Raw genomic sequence first — 13,152 nt, 5'->3', positions numbered from 1 at the left:
GAGAAGGCAGGCCGCACTGACTCATTTCAAGCTTGCACAACAAGATGCCTTTCAAGAGGAGCTGAACAGGCTCAGCCAGAAGTCAGGAAAGCTGCATTACAACCAAGATGGAAAAAGACTGAGAAAGGTTGAGTTGAGACACCCAGTAATCCTTCCTAAAGATGGCGCTGTCACGAACCCCATCATTGCACATCATGATGACAAAATACAACACCAAGGAAGAGGACAAACTCTCAATTGGAAGGTTAGGAAAAAGGGTGTGAATGCCTCACATAGCCATCCATCATTCAAAAGTTGGTGGTGTTAGTGAAGAGTAGCTAGTAACTTAAGGGGGGAAAAATCAGCTGTTGATTAAAGGTCTCCTTTCTAAGCTAAAAGTGGTCATTATGCTGTAGTTCATTCTCAATAGAGTATTATTCTTTCTGTGTTGAGAGGTGAATTCTACTGTTTATCTGTGATGTTGAATTTATTTGTTGTGGGGAATCATATATGGTTCATTTTCAAATGTCAGAGTGTTAAAGGAAACAACAGACCAGTGCTTGGGAATTACCATTAATTATCTAAGAGTGTATTACACATCTCCATTTGTGCTAATCAAAGGTAATTGGTGGGAGTGTAGCTGTCGCCATAATACAGCTATGGGTTACCGTGGCGACACACAGAAAGTTAGTGATATGGTCACATTTGCTTTCTAATTGTTTCTTTATTATGTTCATATAAATTTGCAATGAAACATTTTGCAGTTAAATTCATAGTCCTGCTATTAGACATTATTAGAATATTGAGTTAAAATTGTTAAAATTGTTAAAAAGTTACTTCCTGTCAGAGTCACGTAATACGTGAGCCGGAAGTTGTGAGTGAGAAGTGGCGAGAGGGAGAGAAAGAGGGAGAGAAGAAAGGAGACGAAAAGAGACGAAAGGACTGTCTATCACTGGTTTAGCAGGCGTACACGGTAATTATTCTGAATATTGAAAGTTGTGTACCCATGTGTAAGAAACTATGCTGTGAGAATAATGTATGTAAAATGTGTTTTGTTTTACTGCAGTTTTCACGGTGTTCCGTAACTTCACCAGAGAATAAATGGTTGTGGACATCAGTACGAAGCGTCAGTCATTTACCAGGGTAGATACAAGCTGTATCAATCGTCCCTGCAGCGACTACTGACACTTCAACCTGCTTTGCCTCTAAACTTCAAAACTATGACATTTCATAGTTTAGGACCTGTTTATGTACGAATTCATCTGTTGTTAGGTCATATTATTATTGCATGAAACACACAATACAACTTTTGATCACAAAAAAACTACCGCACGTAACATTTTACTTTCCGTAGTAAAAAAAACAGGTTCGCGCTAATAACTTTTGAATGGCGTGACGTAATTTCACAAGCTTTCCCAGGATTGGTCGGTGTTGAGTGCTGAACTAGAGGATGTGACGTCATTGCAACGGCGCCACCGGTCGCGACCATAGACTGCGACACTGCCATCTACGGCGTCTGGACGGAACTACAACACCTTAACAGTGTGTTTGTGATCATGAGGAGTGGAAATTAAGCCATGTTGATTTAATTCAACAGCATGTGAATAAACAGTGAGGAATCAGAACAGTTAGACAGCTCTTTTTCAACAAAGTCCAAATAATTCAAGTAACTCAAGTCATATAGGCCTTTTTTTTTTTTAATTGCAGAAAACAACATTTCTCCCCCCTTCTCCCTCCTCCCGCCCAGGAACCTTAGTTTATAATATAGTGTAGAATGAACCCGTCCACTGTAGTAATGTTTATGCACAACTGCACCACTTTAGCCAGCTCCTTTATTTCTGGTTTTACATTGGACAAACTGATTAAGGCTCCATTTTCAGGAGACACAGCTATTCTTTAATAACTTCCACATTCGTTGGGTTACGTTCAGAGGTTTATCAGGGCAGGGCCTAGGGTCATCCAGTGTTAGCAATTACAGACCCATCTGACCTTCACGGGGGTCACAGGTCAACTTTTCATGTGAAATTTGACGATTTTTGCTATCAATTCAGGCATAAAACACCAATACTTGGAGCTGGGAAGCTGAAATCTTTAGATTCTAGTCCAGACCTTGGAGCAGATTGACGGTGCCAAATATCAGAGCTCTGCTCCACTCGGAAGTGTCCAAAATGGCCAAAAAGCAGTGTTCATTTCTAATCCCCCATTGTGTACAAGACTAAATTCAACAGATAGTCTTTAATAACTTCCACATGCTTTGAGCTGGAAGTCTGAAAGTTTCAGGGTTTTGTCAGGGGCCTAGGGCCACCCATTATCTGCAATTTCAGACCAATCCCACATTCAGAAGGGGTCAAAGGTCAAGGTTTAGTGTGAAATTTGACGATTTTTGCTATCAATTCAGGCATAAAACATTAATACTTTGAGCTGGGAAGCTGAAATCTTTAGATTCTAGTCCAGACCTTGGAGCAGATTGAAGATCAGAGCTGTGCTCCACTCAGAAGTGTCCAAAATGGCCATGGTAAGTGTCAAAGGTCACAGGGGTCAAACATCAAAGTTAATCCTAACAAAACACACACGCTTTAAGTAATCATCATGAAATTTAGATGAGTTGTATATCAGAGAGTCCTCTATCATTATATTGTATTCCCATTGCTCTGGGGGCCACGGGGGGCCCCTGGGGGCCACTTCGCTTTCCCATGCTCTCACAGATTTGGGTGTCGGGTCAGTGGATAAGGGCCTCACAATGAGTCCACAGGCCAAGTTTCAAGTGATTCGGTTGGTTTCTATGGAAACAGCGGCCTCCTGGAGACAGAGGAATGCGGCTGTTTGAAGCCCCGCCTCTCGAAAAGTAATGGCTCAATCAGGACTGAACGCACATCAACGCGTTCGTCTTGGGCCCCCGGAACCACTGATATCAAATTCAGAACTGTACGACTTTTAGAAATATATTTCATCCATTTCAGCTTTTCTGACTCAGAAGGTCTCTCAGGCATTAAGTCTGAGAGGCTCTGAATCTGAAAAGCTGAAATGGATTAAATATATTTCTAAAAGTCGTACAGTTCTGAATTTGATATCAGTGGTTCCGGGGGCCCAAGACGAACGCGTTGATGTGCGTTCAGTCCTGATTGAGCCATTACTTTTCGAGAGGCGGGGCTTCAAACAGCCGCATTCCTCTGTCTCCAGGAGGCCGCTGTTTCCATAGAAACCAACCGAATCACTTGAAACTTGGCCTGTGGACTCATTGTGAGGCCCTTATCCACTGACCCGACACCCAAATCTGTGAGAGCATGGGAAAGCGAAGTGGCCCCCAGGGGCCCCCAGAGCAATGGGAATACAATATAATGATAGAGGACTCTCTGATATACAACTCATCTAAATTTCATGATGATTACTTAAAGCGTGTGTGTTTTGTTAGGATTAACTTTGATGTTTGACCCCTGTGACCTTTGACACTTACCATGGCCATTTTGGACACTTCTGAGTGGAGCACAGCTCTGATCTTCAATCTGCTCCAAGGTCTGGACTAGAAGCTAACATTTCAGCTTCTCGGCTCCAAGTATTGGTGTTTTATGCCTGAAATAATAGCAAATATCGTCAAATTTCACATGAAAAGTTGACCTGTGACCCCTGTGAAGGTCAGATGGGTCTGTAATTGCTAACACTGGATGACCCTAGGCCCTGCCCTGATAAACCTCTGAACGTAACCCAACGAATGTGGAAGTTATTAAAGAATAGCTGTGTCTCCTGAAAATGGAGCCTTAATCAGTTTGTCCAATGTAAAACCAGAAATAAAGGAGCTGGCTAAAGTGGTGCAGTTGTGCATAAACATTACTACAGTGGACGGGTTCATTCTACACTATATTATAAACTAAGGTTCCTGGGCGGGAGGAGGGAGAAGGGGGGAGAAATGTTGTTTTCTGCAATTAAAAAAAAAAAAGGCCTATATGACTTGAGTTACTTGAATTATTTGGACTTTGTTGAAAAAGAGCTGTCTAACTGTTCTGATTCCTCACTGTTTATTCACATGCTGTTGAATTAAATCAACATGGCTTAATTTCCACTCCTCATGATCACAAACACACTGTTAAGGTGTTGTAGTTCCGTCCAGACGCCGTAGATGGCAGTGTCGCAGTCTATGGTCGCGACCGGTGGCGCCGTTGCAATGACGTCACATCCTCTAGTTCAGCACTCAACACCGACCAATCCTGGGAAAGCTTGTGAAATTACGTCACGCCATTCAAAGGTTATTAGCGCGAACCTGTTTTTTTTACTACGGAAAGTAAAATGTTACGTGCGGTAGTTTTTTTGTGATCAAAAGTTGTATTGTGTGTTTCATGCAATAATAATATGACCTAACAACAGATGAATTCGTACATAAACAGGTCCTAAACTATGCAATGTCATAGTTTTGAAGTTTAGAGGCAAAGCAGGTTGAAGTGTCAGTAGTCGCTGCAGGGACGATTGATACAGCTGTTTCAAATGTCCCTCACGCCTCCGTGCGTAGTGATTGTGGTCACACTGCGCGATCAATATCTGTATATAAATCACCTTATTAATATTCTATTGTTCTGCAATGAACAACAACCGATTTGAATGAACAACATATTTTTAATAAACACCACATATTTTTAATGAACAAAACGTGTTTATGACATGAATCAACAGATATTCAGCAAAGTGAGGGGAAAATGCCGAGGGTAAAATGACAATATGTTCAACTGTGTATCCATAAACATGACTTAGGACAGGGAAATAAGTAAATAAAATGAAAATGCAGTCGTCCAACAACTCGTACAAAAGAAGAAAGGCGAGTTTAATCGAAATGCGGATCTTGACAATTACGCACGGGACAAAAATATTTATTTCTTTATTTATTTATTACACACCCCCACCCCGTCTGGTCTTCCGACAAGGATGTAATTTATTTATTTGTTTGTTTGTTTGTTTATTTATTATTCTGCACCAACGCCAAGATCAGTAAATAAATAATAACCAAAATGACGGCTTGGATGAAAGCTATGTCAGACACACCAGGTTCAATAAAGCTTCAAAGGGGAAAAAAAGTTTTCCAGCTCAGTGCGTCGTTCAGCGCCGCGTCCGGTCGGCTGGATCACTTTACTCTGAGCGTCACATATCGCCGCGAAGGGGGTTGCATTGGAATGAATTGAAATCCCCGCTCGTCACCTCATGACGAAAAACGGGTACCTAATGAGTCAGGCATGTGACGAGGAGGGACAGTGACCGTTCGTCAGGGAGTTGACGCACTGGGAGTGAGAACGTGTTGGTATCAAAGTTGTTAGGGGTTAGGGTTAGTTGTTTAGTTGTTTGTTCTGTTTTGTTTTTTATTTCATTATTTTCATTCATAAATGCTGCTACACCAATTCATCAGGAACAAACATTAAAGTTCCTGTAAATCCTGTAAGCTTGTTTCAGTGAGTTACAGCATATGCAAACACATACATATACGTGTGTGTGTGTGTGTGTGTGTGTGTACCTTACCAGAAGAGTCAGGGGAGAAAAGTCCCTGCAGGCTTAGTGTAGTTCAGTCAGTGTGAATGCAAAACTTCAACACCACAAGTGACCAACAGTAATTTCATTCTGTGTGGCAGGAAACATCTTCCTCACTGGCTCATTTGTTTCCAATACTTTCTCTCCATCTCACTTTCAGCATGAAGTCAACTCCACCATGATCCTCCCAAAAGTTTTAACCGACCCTTACATGCATCACGGCTTCTGCACCTTCAAGCCACTGACCACGCAGGACGCTCAGGAAGAGGACCTCATACTGGACTCCATTGCGTGGCCTGAAACCGCAGCTCTGGTTTCTTTGGAGCAGACCAGTGATCCTGCTCACAGCACCTTCACACTCCTCCCAAAGAAGGGAGGAGGACAGTGGCGTGTAGGAGATCAGCTGGCGGTTTTGATTAAAATGTACGACTTCCGAGGCCAACCCAAGCAATCTGGGGGGGACTTCTTAGTCAGCCGTCTACATAACCGGGAGCTTGGTGCAGGTGTGGCTGGGAAAATGGAGGATCACCTCAATGGCTCCTACTCTGCTGTGTTCTCTTTGCTCTGGGAGGGGAGCGCTGAGGTTGAGGTGATGCAAAAAACTCAAGTTCAGTATTGTTGTAAGTCTTTATTCAAATTGAACCCCACACCCTCTCGAGGCCTGTGCTTGTTTTCTCAGTGAAAGCTCTGTTTCTCTATCCCATCAGGTGACACTGGTTCACCCTAGTGAGGCTGTGACCGTCCTGCAAAGACTGACCAGGGAACAGCCAGACAGGGTTTACTTTCAAAGCACCTTCCGCTCAGGCTCGGTGTCTGAGAGGACCACCTGTAACGTCTGTCTGCATCCGACCCAGCAGCCGCTGTGCAACTACACTGACCTCCAAACAAGTGAACCGTGGTTCTGCTACAAGCCAAAGAAGCTGAGCTGTGATACCAGGGTCATACACTCTAAGGGAGGGTTCAGAAGAAATCTCACGGCTAAGGAGGAGCAGCTTTTTCAAAGGTGAGGGAGCAGAGAGACACGTACGACCGGCTTTTTGAATGACTTTACACCTTATCATGTATACGTTTGTATATATTTGTTATTCAAAATTGTGTTTCTTTTTCTTTATTTTAGCTATTGGTCGTATTATTCTATTTGTATTGTGTATTGTGTGTTATATGTTTGCTGCTGTAACACAGTCATTTCCCAGCCTGGGATCAAGAAAGTGTATCTTCATTTTAGTCTTAATCTTAATTTGGAATACATACATATACAGTAGAGTATTACCTATAGCTAGTAGCTAGTAGATGTACATATTTAAAATGGATGTACCTTGTGCAGCACTTTGGGCAACTAAGGTTGTTTTCAAATGTGCTATATAAATACATTTTGAGTTGAGTTGAGTTGAGCACAAATCAAGCAGTCTGCTGTAACCCATCTTATTATGTTCATTTTGTTTTCCATCAGTCAAGTCAACATGAAAGTCTCTATTAATGCTTCAGGACCTGCCAGTGTCACTGTGTTGCCAAAAACAACAGGTAAAGCAGGATTTTTACAACAATGATCAGTGTTGTTCTACTTTAAATATGCAACAGGTTGTTGTTAGAGGTAAATCAGTCAGGAAGCTTTATGCAAACAGTACCCATGTTTCTTTATATGTGTGGGCGAAGGTGGGTATATGCTGCTACATCAGTGTTTGTATTCACTGATTCCATATTTTTTGCATACTTGTGTGTGTTTCTTGTGGCTAAAGGAAAGCAAAGGAAAATTTCCTGCACAACAGACAATAAATGTAATCTTTATTTTCTCATGCTGGCCTCAGTGCATCTACCTGTGAAAAACAGATCAGAAGGCTGAAAGTAAAAAGTTGCACCAGCTGTTGGAAGTTGTATCGAAAGCCCACAAGTTTATATGCACGGTTACTACGCAATGAGAGCAAAGGGCACAACACAAAATCAGAATACGACTTGTAATGACACCAAAGTTATCTGGCTGAGTAAATGATTGTACTTTATGCTAGAAATAAGGTCCAGATTGTAAAAAACAGTAATTATCCTTTAAGCCCCCGACAACATAGCTCCTAGGATCATTCGGGTGCTCAAACCCCTCCACCACGATAAGGTGGCAGTTCAAGGAACAATGCAGTAATAATGTTCTATATTCATATTGCACTTTATGTTAAAGCAGATATCAGTGGCAGGGCCGTTTCGGCTAATGCTGTGTTCAAGGCAGGCTTTTGAAACCGTAAGTTACAGCTTCAAGTCACAACTACGACTTGGTAGCGTTCCAGGTAACCCGTAGCTCGTGTTTTTACCGTCCTGTTGTCTGTGAAAGTTCCCTATAACGGCCACTCGTAACTTCCGACCCGTGAACTCGTACCAGATCGAACTGGTATGACTTCACAGGAAGGAAAAACACAAAGTACGAGTTTCCTTGAACGCACCATGAGTTAGCAGCCCCCGCCCTTGTCAGGCATCAATTGGTCCTCGTGCTACGTCACCACATTCACGCGCATCCCTTGGCTGCACACACAGCCCTTCATGCCGTTCTCTCCCCTCATAAGATAACACTTGTATCCCACAAGGAAAATTTTCTCCTCGGGTTACAGCAGAGCAGAGTGACGGAGAGACTCGTGTTTAGGCTGAAATACTTCATGTAAGTGATTGCTGACGGAAAATAGGACTATTTAGGACTTATATTAACAAAAACATTCCACTGATATCTGCTTTAACGCTCAGTGATTAAAAAAAAAAGAATAAACAAGCTTTTGTTTAAACTCATTTATGTGTCTATTCATTGATTCAGTCATATACCAAAATCCATTTAAATTGAAAAATGTTACTTCTCGTGTCAAATATTGATATGCGATTAATTGAGATTAATTAATTACAGAGGCAATTTTAATCGAGTCCCACCACTAAATAATAATAATGTAATGATAGGAGGATCAATAAATGCAGATAATGGCCGATACATATTGGACAGGCAGAGGGAGAGAGATGGGCATAGGGAGGTTAAGAGACTGTTGGCTGATTTTGGTTCTAATAAAAATTTGTTTTCAGTGACAACACATTGACCTGAGCCCAAAATTAAAAAAGAAGACTTACTGATGCCTCTATCCTTCACACTTCCTCTCATGTCCAGTAGAAGTGAACAACAGTGATGTGAAGTCTGGACACACCGGCTATTACTACAAAGGAAGTTGGAGAGCACTGAGGGGAGCCCAGGTTCAACAGTTCAACACCTCCACCATCGGTGACTGTCTGAGAGGCATTCAGGTCTACCTTTATGGAGACTCCACCATCAGACAGTGGTTTGAACACCTCATTGAAGCAGTACCAGGTACCCGACCTGCAGGTATTTCTTCTGTTTGATGTTAGTCTCACTGTGGATTAATACGTTTCTTGTTGAATGCTTCCAGATCTCATTCAGTTCGACCTGCACAGTCTGAAGCAAGTTGGACCTTTCATGGCTTTACATGATGCACGCAACACCTTGGTGACGTACCGCTGCCATGGTCCTCCTATTCGCTTTGGTAATGTTCCCACCAGCCAGCTCCATTACATCGCCAATGAACTAGATGGTTTAACTGGAGGTAGAAGCACCGTTGTAGTTATTGGCATCTGGTCTCACTTCAGCACTTACCCCATTGAGGTGTACATCCGCAGGCTGCAGAGCATCCGCAGGGCCGTGGTGCGGCTGCTGGACAGAGCTCCAGACACAGTGGTCATCATCCGCACCGCAAACCCTAAAGCACTGACGCTTTATGATACACTGACCAACAGTGACTGGTACTCTCTGCAGGGTGATAAGGTGCTCAGAGCCATTTTCAAAGGACTGAATGTTCATCTGGTGGATGCCTGGGAGATGGTCCTGGCCCACCACCTGCCACACAACCTCCACCCACAGCCACCCATCATTAAAAACATGATTGATGTCGTTTTGTCCCACACATGCCCTTAATAGGGCAGTTAGATGTGTGTGTGTGTGTGTGTGTGTGTGTGTGTGTGTGTGTGTGTGTGTGTGTGTGTGTGTGTGTGTGTGTGTGTGTGTGTGTGTGTGTGTGTGTGTGTGTGTGTGTGTGTGTGTGTGTCTTGGAAGAGGAGAGAAAATTCAAACACACATGCTGAATTTACATATTTCCACCAGGTGCTGCTTTTTTCAAGCACACACAGACTGGACTATTTAGGTTTTCTAATATTTTTCTGATTCAGCACAAAATAAAGGGTTTGGGTCAGCTTTAACAAATAACCACTGCTGAATCATCTCACTTAAAGAGGAACAATGCATGAATATTCAAAAGGTCAAGCTGCCCAAATACTGTATGTAAATACATTGAATTTACATATCTTAGATACATGTACAGGCAAAAGTCAAATCTGAAACCTATTTGAAGTTAGAACAGTTTTCATTATATGTCCTAAAACGGTTGTGCAATATGCAATTAAATATTATTTTATACAATTTATGTGTTGTGGGGGTCGTGCAATATGTAGTTGCGGGGAGTGGGAGGTGATCATGTGTCAGCAGGTGTGTATATGCAAGTATTGTTTTGATGGTAATGTGGAACTGCAGACAGCCAGACAGGGTCCAAAACTAATTTCCCCACAGGGACAATAAAAGTATATTGAATTTAATTTAATTGAAATTATTCCATAAGTGTACCTTTTAATGTCAAATGTATACTGTGTGTTATGCGCAATGATTGGACATATGATTGAATTAATATTGAAATGTTGAATGTTGTCCCTTGCAAGTAATATCTCATCTGACCCCTCTCATGTGTTATTCGAGGAATATCAGCTTCTGCCATCAAACAGAAGGTTTAGAGTTCCACAAGCTCGATTGAACAGGCTGAGGAACTCTTTTGTCCCTCAGTCTGTCAAACTGCTAAATCAGAGTTTGGTCTCTAAATAGACCCTAAGGTTCATACAGACTGAGCACTGGCTGTTGCACCAAGACACTTTGTAATGTTGGATTTATGTTGTGAGGAGTTAGGAGGTAGTTTGTGTTTTTCTTTAAATGTGACTTTTGAGGGTAACATTTATGCTTTCTGTAAATGTATGTTTTTTGTAATTTGTTATTATTTATGTGAAACTTTGGACGTCATGGGACGCAAGACAAATTTCAGAGTGATCTGATAATAAAGTATAATCTAATCTAATCTAATCTAAACAAGCTGAACATGTTTCCTAGCCTCGTAAACCAGCCTCTCCTGGAAATGCAATTCATTTCATTTCTGAGGGAGAGTCTGGCCTCATCCCCGTTGTAAGCGTTTGGCCTGAAACCCTCAGAAGGCCGAGCCAATCAGCGTCGCCGCTGTGATTGACACAGCATGTTGACCAATCAGGGACTGACTGGTGCAAAGCCCCATCACTACACCAACTTGGTGATTGGCTGAATGGGGTTGTATGTATGTCAACGCTACTACTCCCGCGCAGCTCCCACCCACCCCAAACGCAGGGGTTAAAGTTCTCCGTCGCCACGACGGATTTCCGTCAATGAGAAAAAATGAGGGGAGAAAAAAAAGGCTACACGTGTTTTTGTTGTGGTTTACTAACGCTGCTCTCAACCAATAAAACAAGCCAGGACCGTTGTATTAACCTAGTGGTTCTCAACGGGGAGGTGGGGGGGCGGCGTGAGCACATAATGTTATTCAATCTTGCTCTCTTCAGATTACCCATACAGGCCTAATGAAAAAGACAGAGCATTTATCAAGGATGTGGGATGTAATAAAACGCAGGTTGGTGTTAAACACCTGTAAATGTCACAGTGGGAAAAAACATAGAACAATGAAAATCTGGAATTATGAATGACAAAGCAAAGTGTTCCACTCAATTTACATACATGCGTATACTTTTTAATCTTTTACCTGGTCTTTTACACGAGGGATCCTCCAGACTGGGACTGTTTTTACTGACGCGGCAGGTGAAAAAAAATATTGACAAATATGACAATCGCCCAAAACTCATAGTTTGAAAATGTATCTTATTTTAATGATCAGTGAGATAATAAATCCTTGTGGGCTGATAGATGGGGAAATAAACAGTTGTTATTGCTGCTTTGTGCAGAGTCCGGTTGTGTCATTGAACTGATGTTTTACCCTTCAGCTGCGCGGGGCACGTAACTGAAAACTATGAACTCTGTGTCTGCTTTTCTCTAATATCTTCGGACAGTTTTTCCACAAATCTGCTGATAGGCTATCTAATTTGAAACCTTTGCCAATATTGCTAAAAACTCCATATTTCTTATGATAGGAGCAACAGTAAATAACCAACAAGGAGGCGAAGATGAAATTTTGGAATTGTCATTGGACCAACCTGATGTCAATCTTGTAGAAACTCAGGAGGCTTCCATTTTCTGTTACACAAATTGTGACGGTGCTCAAAGAGCTACAGGAGAAGGCCATCACAGAAAACACTGATGCATGTCCATGGGTCTGCACTATTGTTGAGACTCAGAGAGAGGAGGGAGGAAACAAAGCCCCACATATGTGTGGGCCTGAGGGAGATAAACAAGTCAACTGTATCAGCACCTGGATGAATGGTTGTCTAAAGTAGGTATCAGGTCTGTTATAGTAAAGCGCTACATACTAAATACAGACCATTTGCCATTTAAATTTGTTGGTGCCAGTTTCAAGTGTCACCAACTCATATTGAACAAAATATGTATTCAATTACATGTTTTAATGTGTGGCCCATTTCCAACTTATCCCATCAGGACGCCGCTACAGGGTTCCCCAGGCCAAGAAAAACATTTACAAAAACTCATTCATTCCCGCAGCCATAAACATTAGCAACAAAAACTGAACGATTCAAGAGCACCACACTACTGATCACCTTGTCTGCACTTTAAGCACTTTAATCAACATGCAGTATGCTTGTGTTTTCCCCTCCTCTAATATAAGAAAACAAGAAGGAGGAGCCAGTGAAACTAGGTGTTAAACAAGGGCAGACACAAAGTCTGTTAAAGTGTTGAAGTGGACGGCGCAGAAGGAGAGAAACTGAAGTCTGGGGCAGGTAAGTGTTAACCCAACATTATTATTATCATAGTTATTCACAGAGACACTGAGAGAAAAGGGGCGGATAAGAGCCAGCATGTTTTATTTCCACATCCAAGTAATGATCCTTGTAATGCGGAACAAGTACAGTCGCGATGAAGTGCAGAGGATCATCATAGCTCTCAGTGTCATTTTATACTTCGACATGGACGGAGGAGACAGCGACGCCAGAGGCCAAACCCTCCCAGGAGGAAACAGGTGTTTTGGTCCAGGAGGTCCGAGCTCAGAGTGGCCGAATAAGGAGTTTACTAATATTGTTGATCAGGTTTGACCTGATACAAGAACCGCTGCCCAGTGTAAAAAAACAACTAATAAACTAATAAAGAAACTCACATTTAGTAACCCATATTTAAACCCTGTGTAAGAAAGATGAGAGGTGTTCACTTATCACAGCATAAACAAACACCATGCGTAACAGGGATGAAATCAGCAGCATCTCAGCGTAAAGGACACATTGCCGAGCGTCTCTCTCTCTCTCTCTGTCTGTCCGTCTCTTTTTAATTTTTTTTTCTGTGATGAGAGGTGCTGAGTATAGGCTATATACTCACTATCTGATGCCGAGGATGTTGTGGTTGGATAAGAGAGATGGTAGTTTGTTTGTTTTTTGTTTTTCGTTATAATAATA

The 13,152-nt window shown here is 42.1% G+C and overlaps 2 protein-coding genes across 3 annotated transcripts in view; both read left to right on the top strand.

The window, feature by feature from the left end:
- The window catches only part of LOC146981179 (NXPE family member 3-like), a 33,879-nt gene extending 24,141 nt beyond the window's left edge, over positions 1-9,738 (top strand). For both annotated transcript variants that reach the window (XM_085786223.1, XM_085786224.1), the window contains 5 exons: positions 5,645-6,073; positions 6,192-6,487; positions 6,935-7,005; positions 8,615-8,809; positions 8,889-9,738. In XM_085786223.1, coding sequence (XP_085642349.1) covers positions 5,645-6,073; positions 6,192-6,487; positions 6,935-7,005; positions 8,615-8,809; positions 8,889-9,430 — 1,533 coding nt within the window. In that variant the 3' untranslated portion in view covers positions 9,431-9,738. The remainder of the gene's footprint in view (positions 1-5,644; positions 6,074-6,191; positions 6,488-6,934; positions 7,006-8,614; positions 8,810-8,888) is intronic.
- Positions 1-13,152, top strand: part of LOC146981176 (nuclear factor 7, brain-like) — a 454,853-nt gene that overhangs the window by 424,688 nt on the left and 17,013 nt on the right. The window lies entirely within an intron of this gene.

This window comes from Trachurus japonicus, chromosome 9 (assembly GCF_045865225.1).
Source record: "Trachurus japonicus isolate A0001 chromosome 9, Traja_1.0".
Taxonomy (NCBI): Eukaryota; Metazoa; Chordata; class Actinopteri; order Carangiformes; family Carangidae; genus Trachurus; species Trachurus japonicus.
The sequence above is the reverse complement of the archived record's forward strand: the minus strand, read 5'-3'. Positions and strand labels throughout refer to the sequence as shown.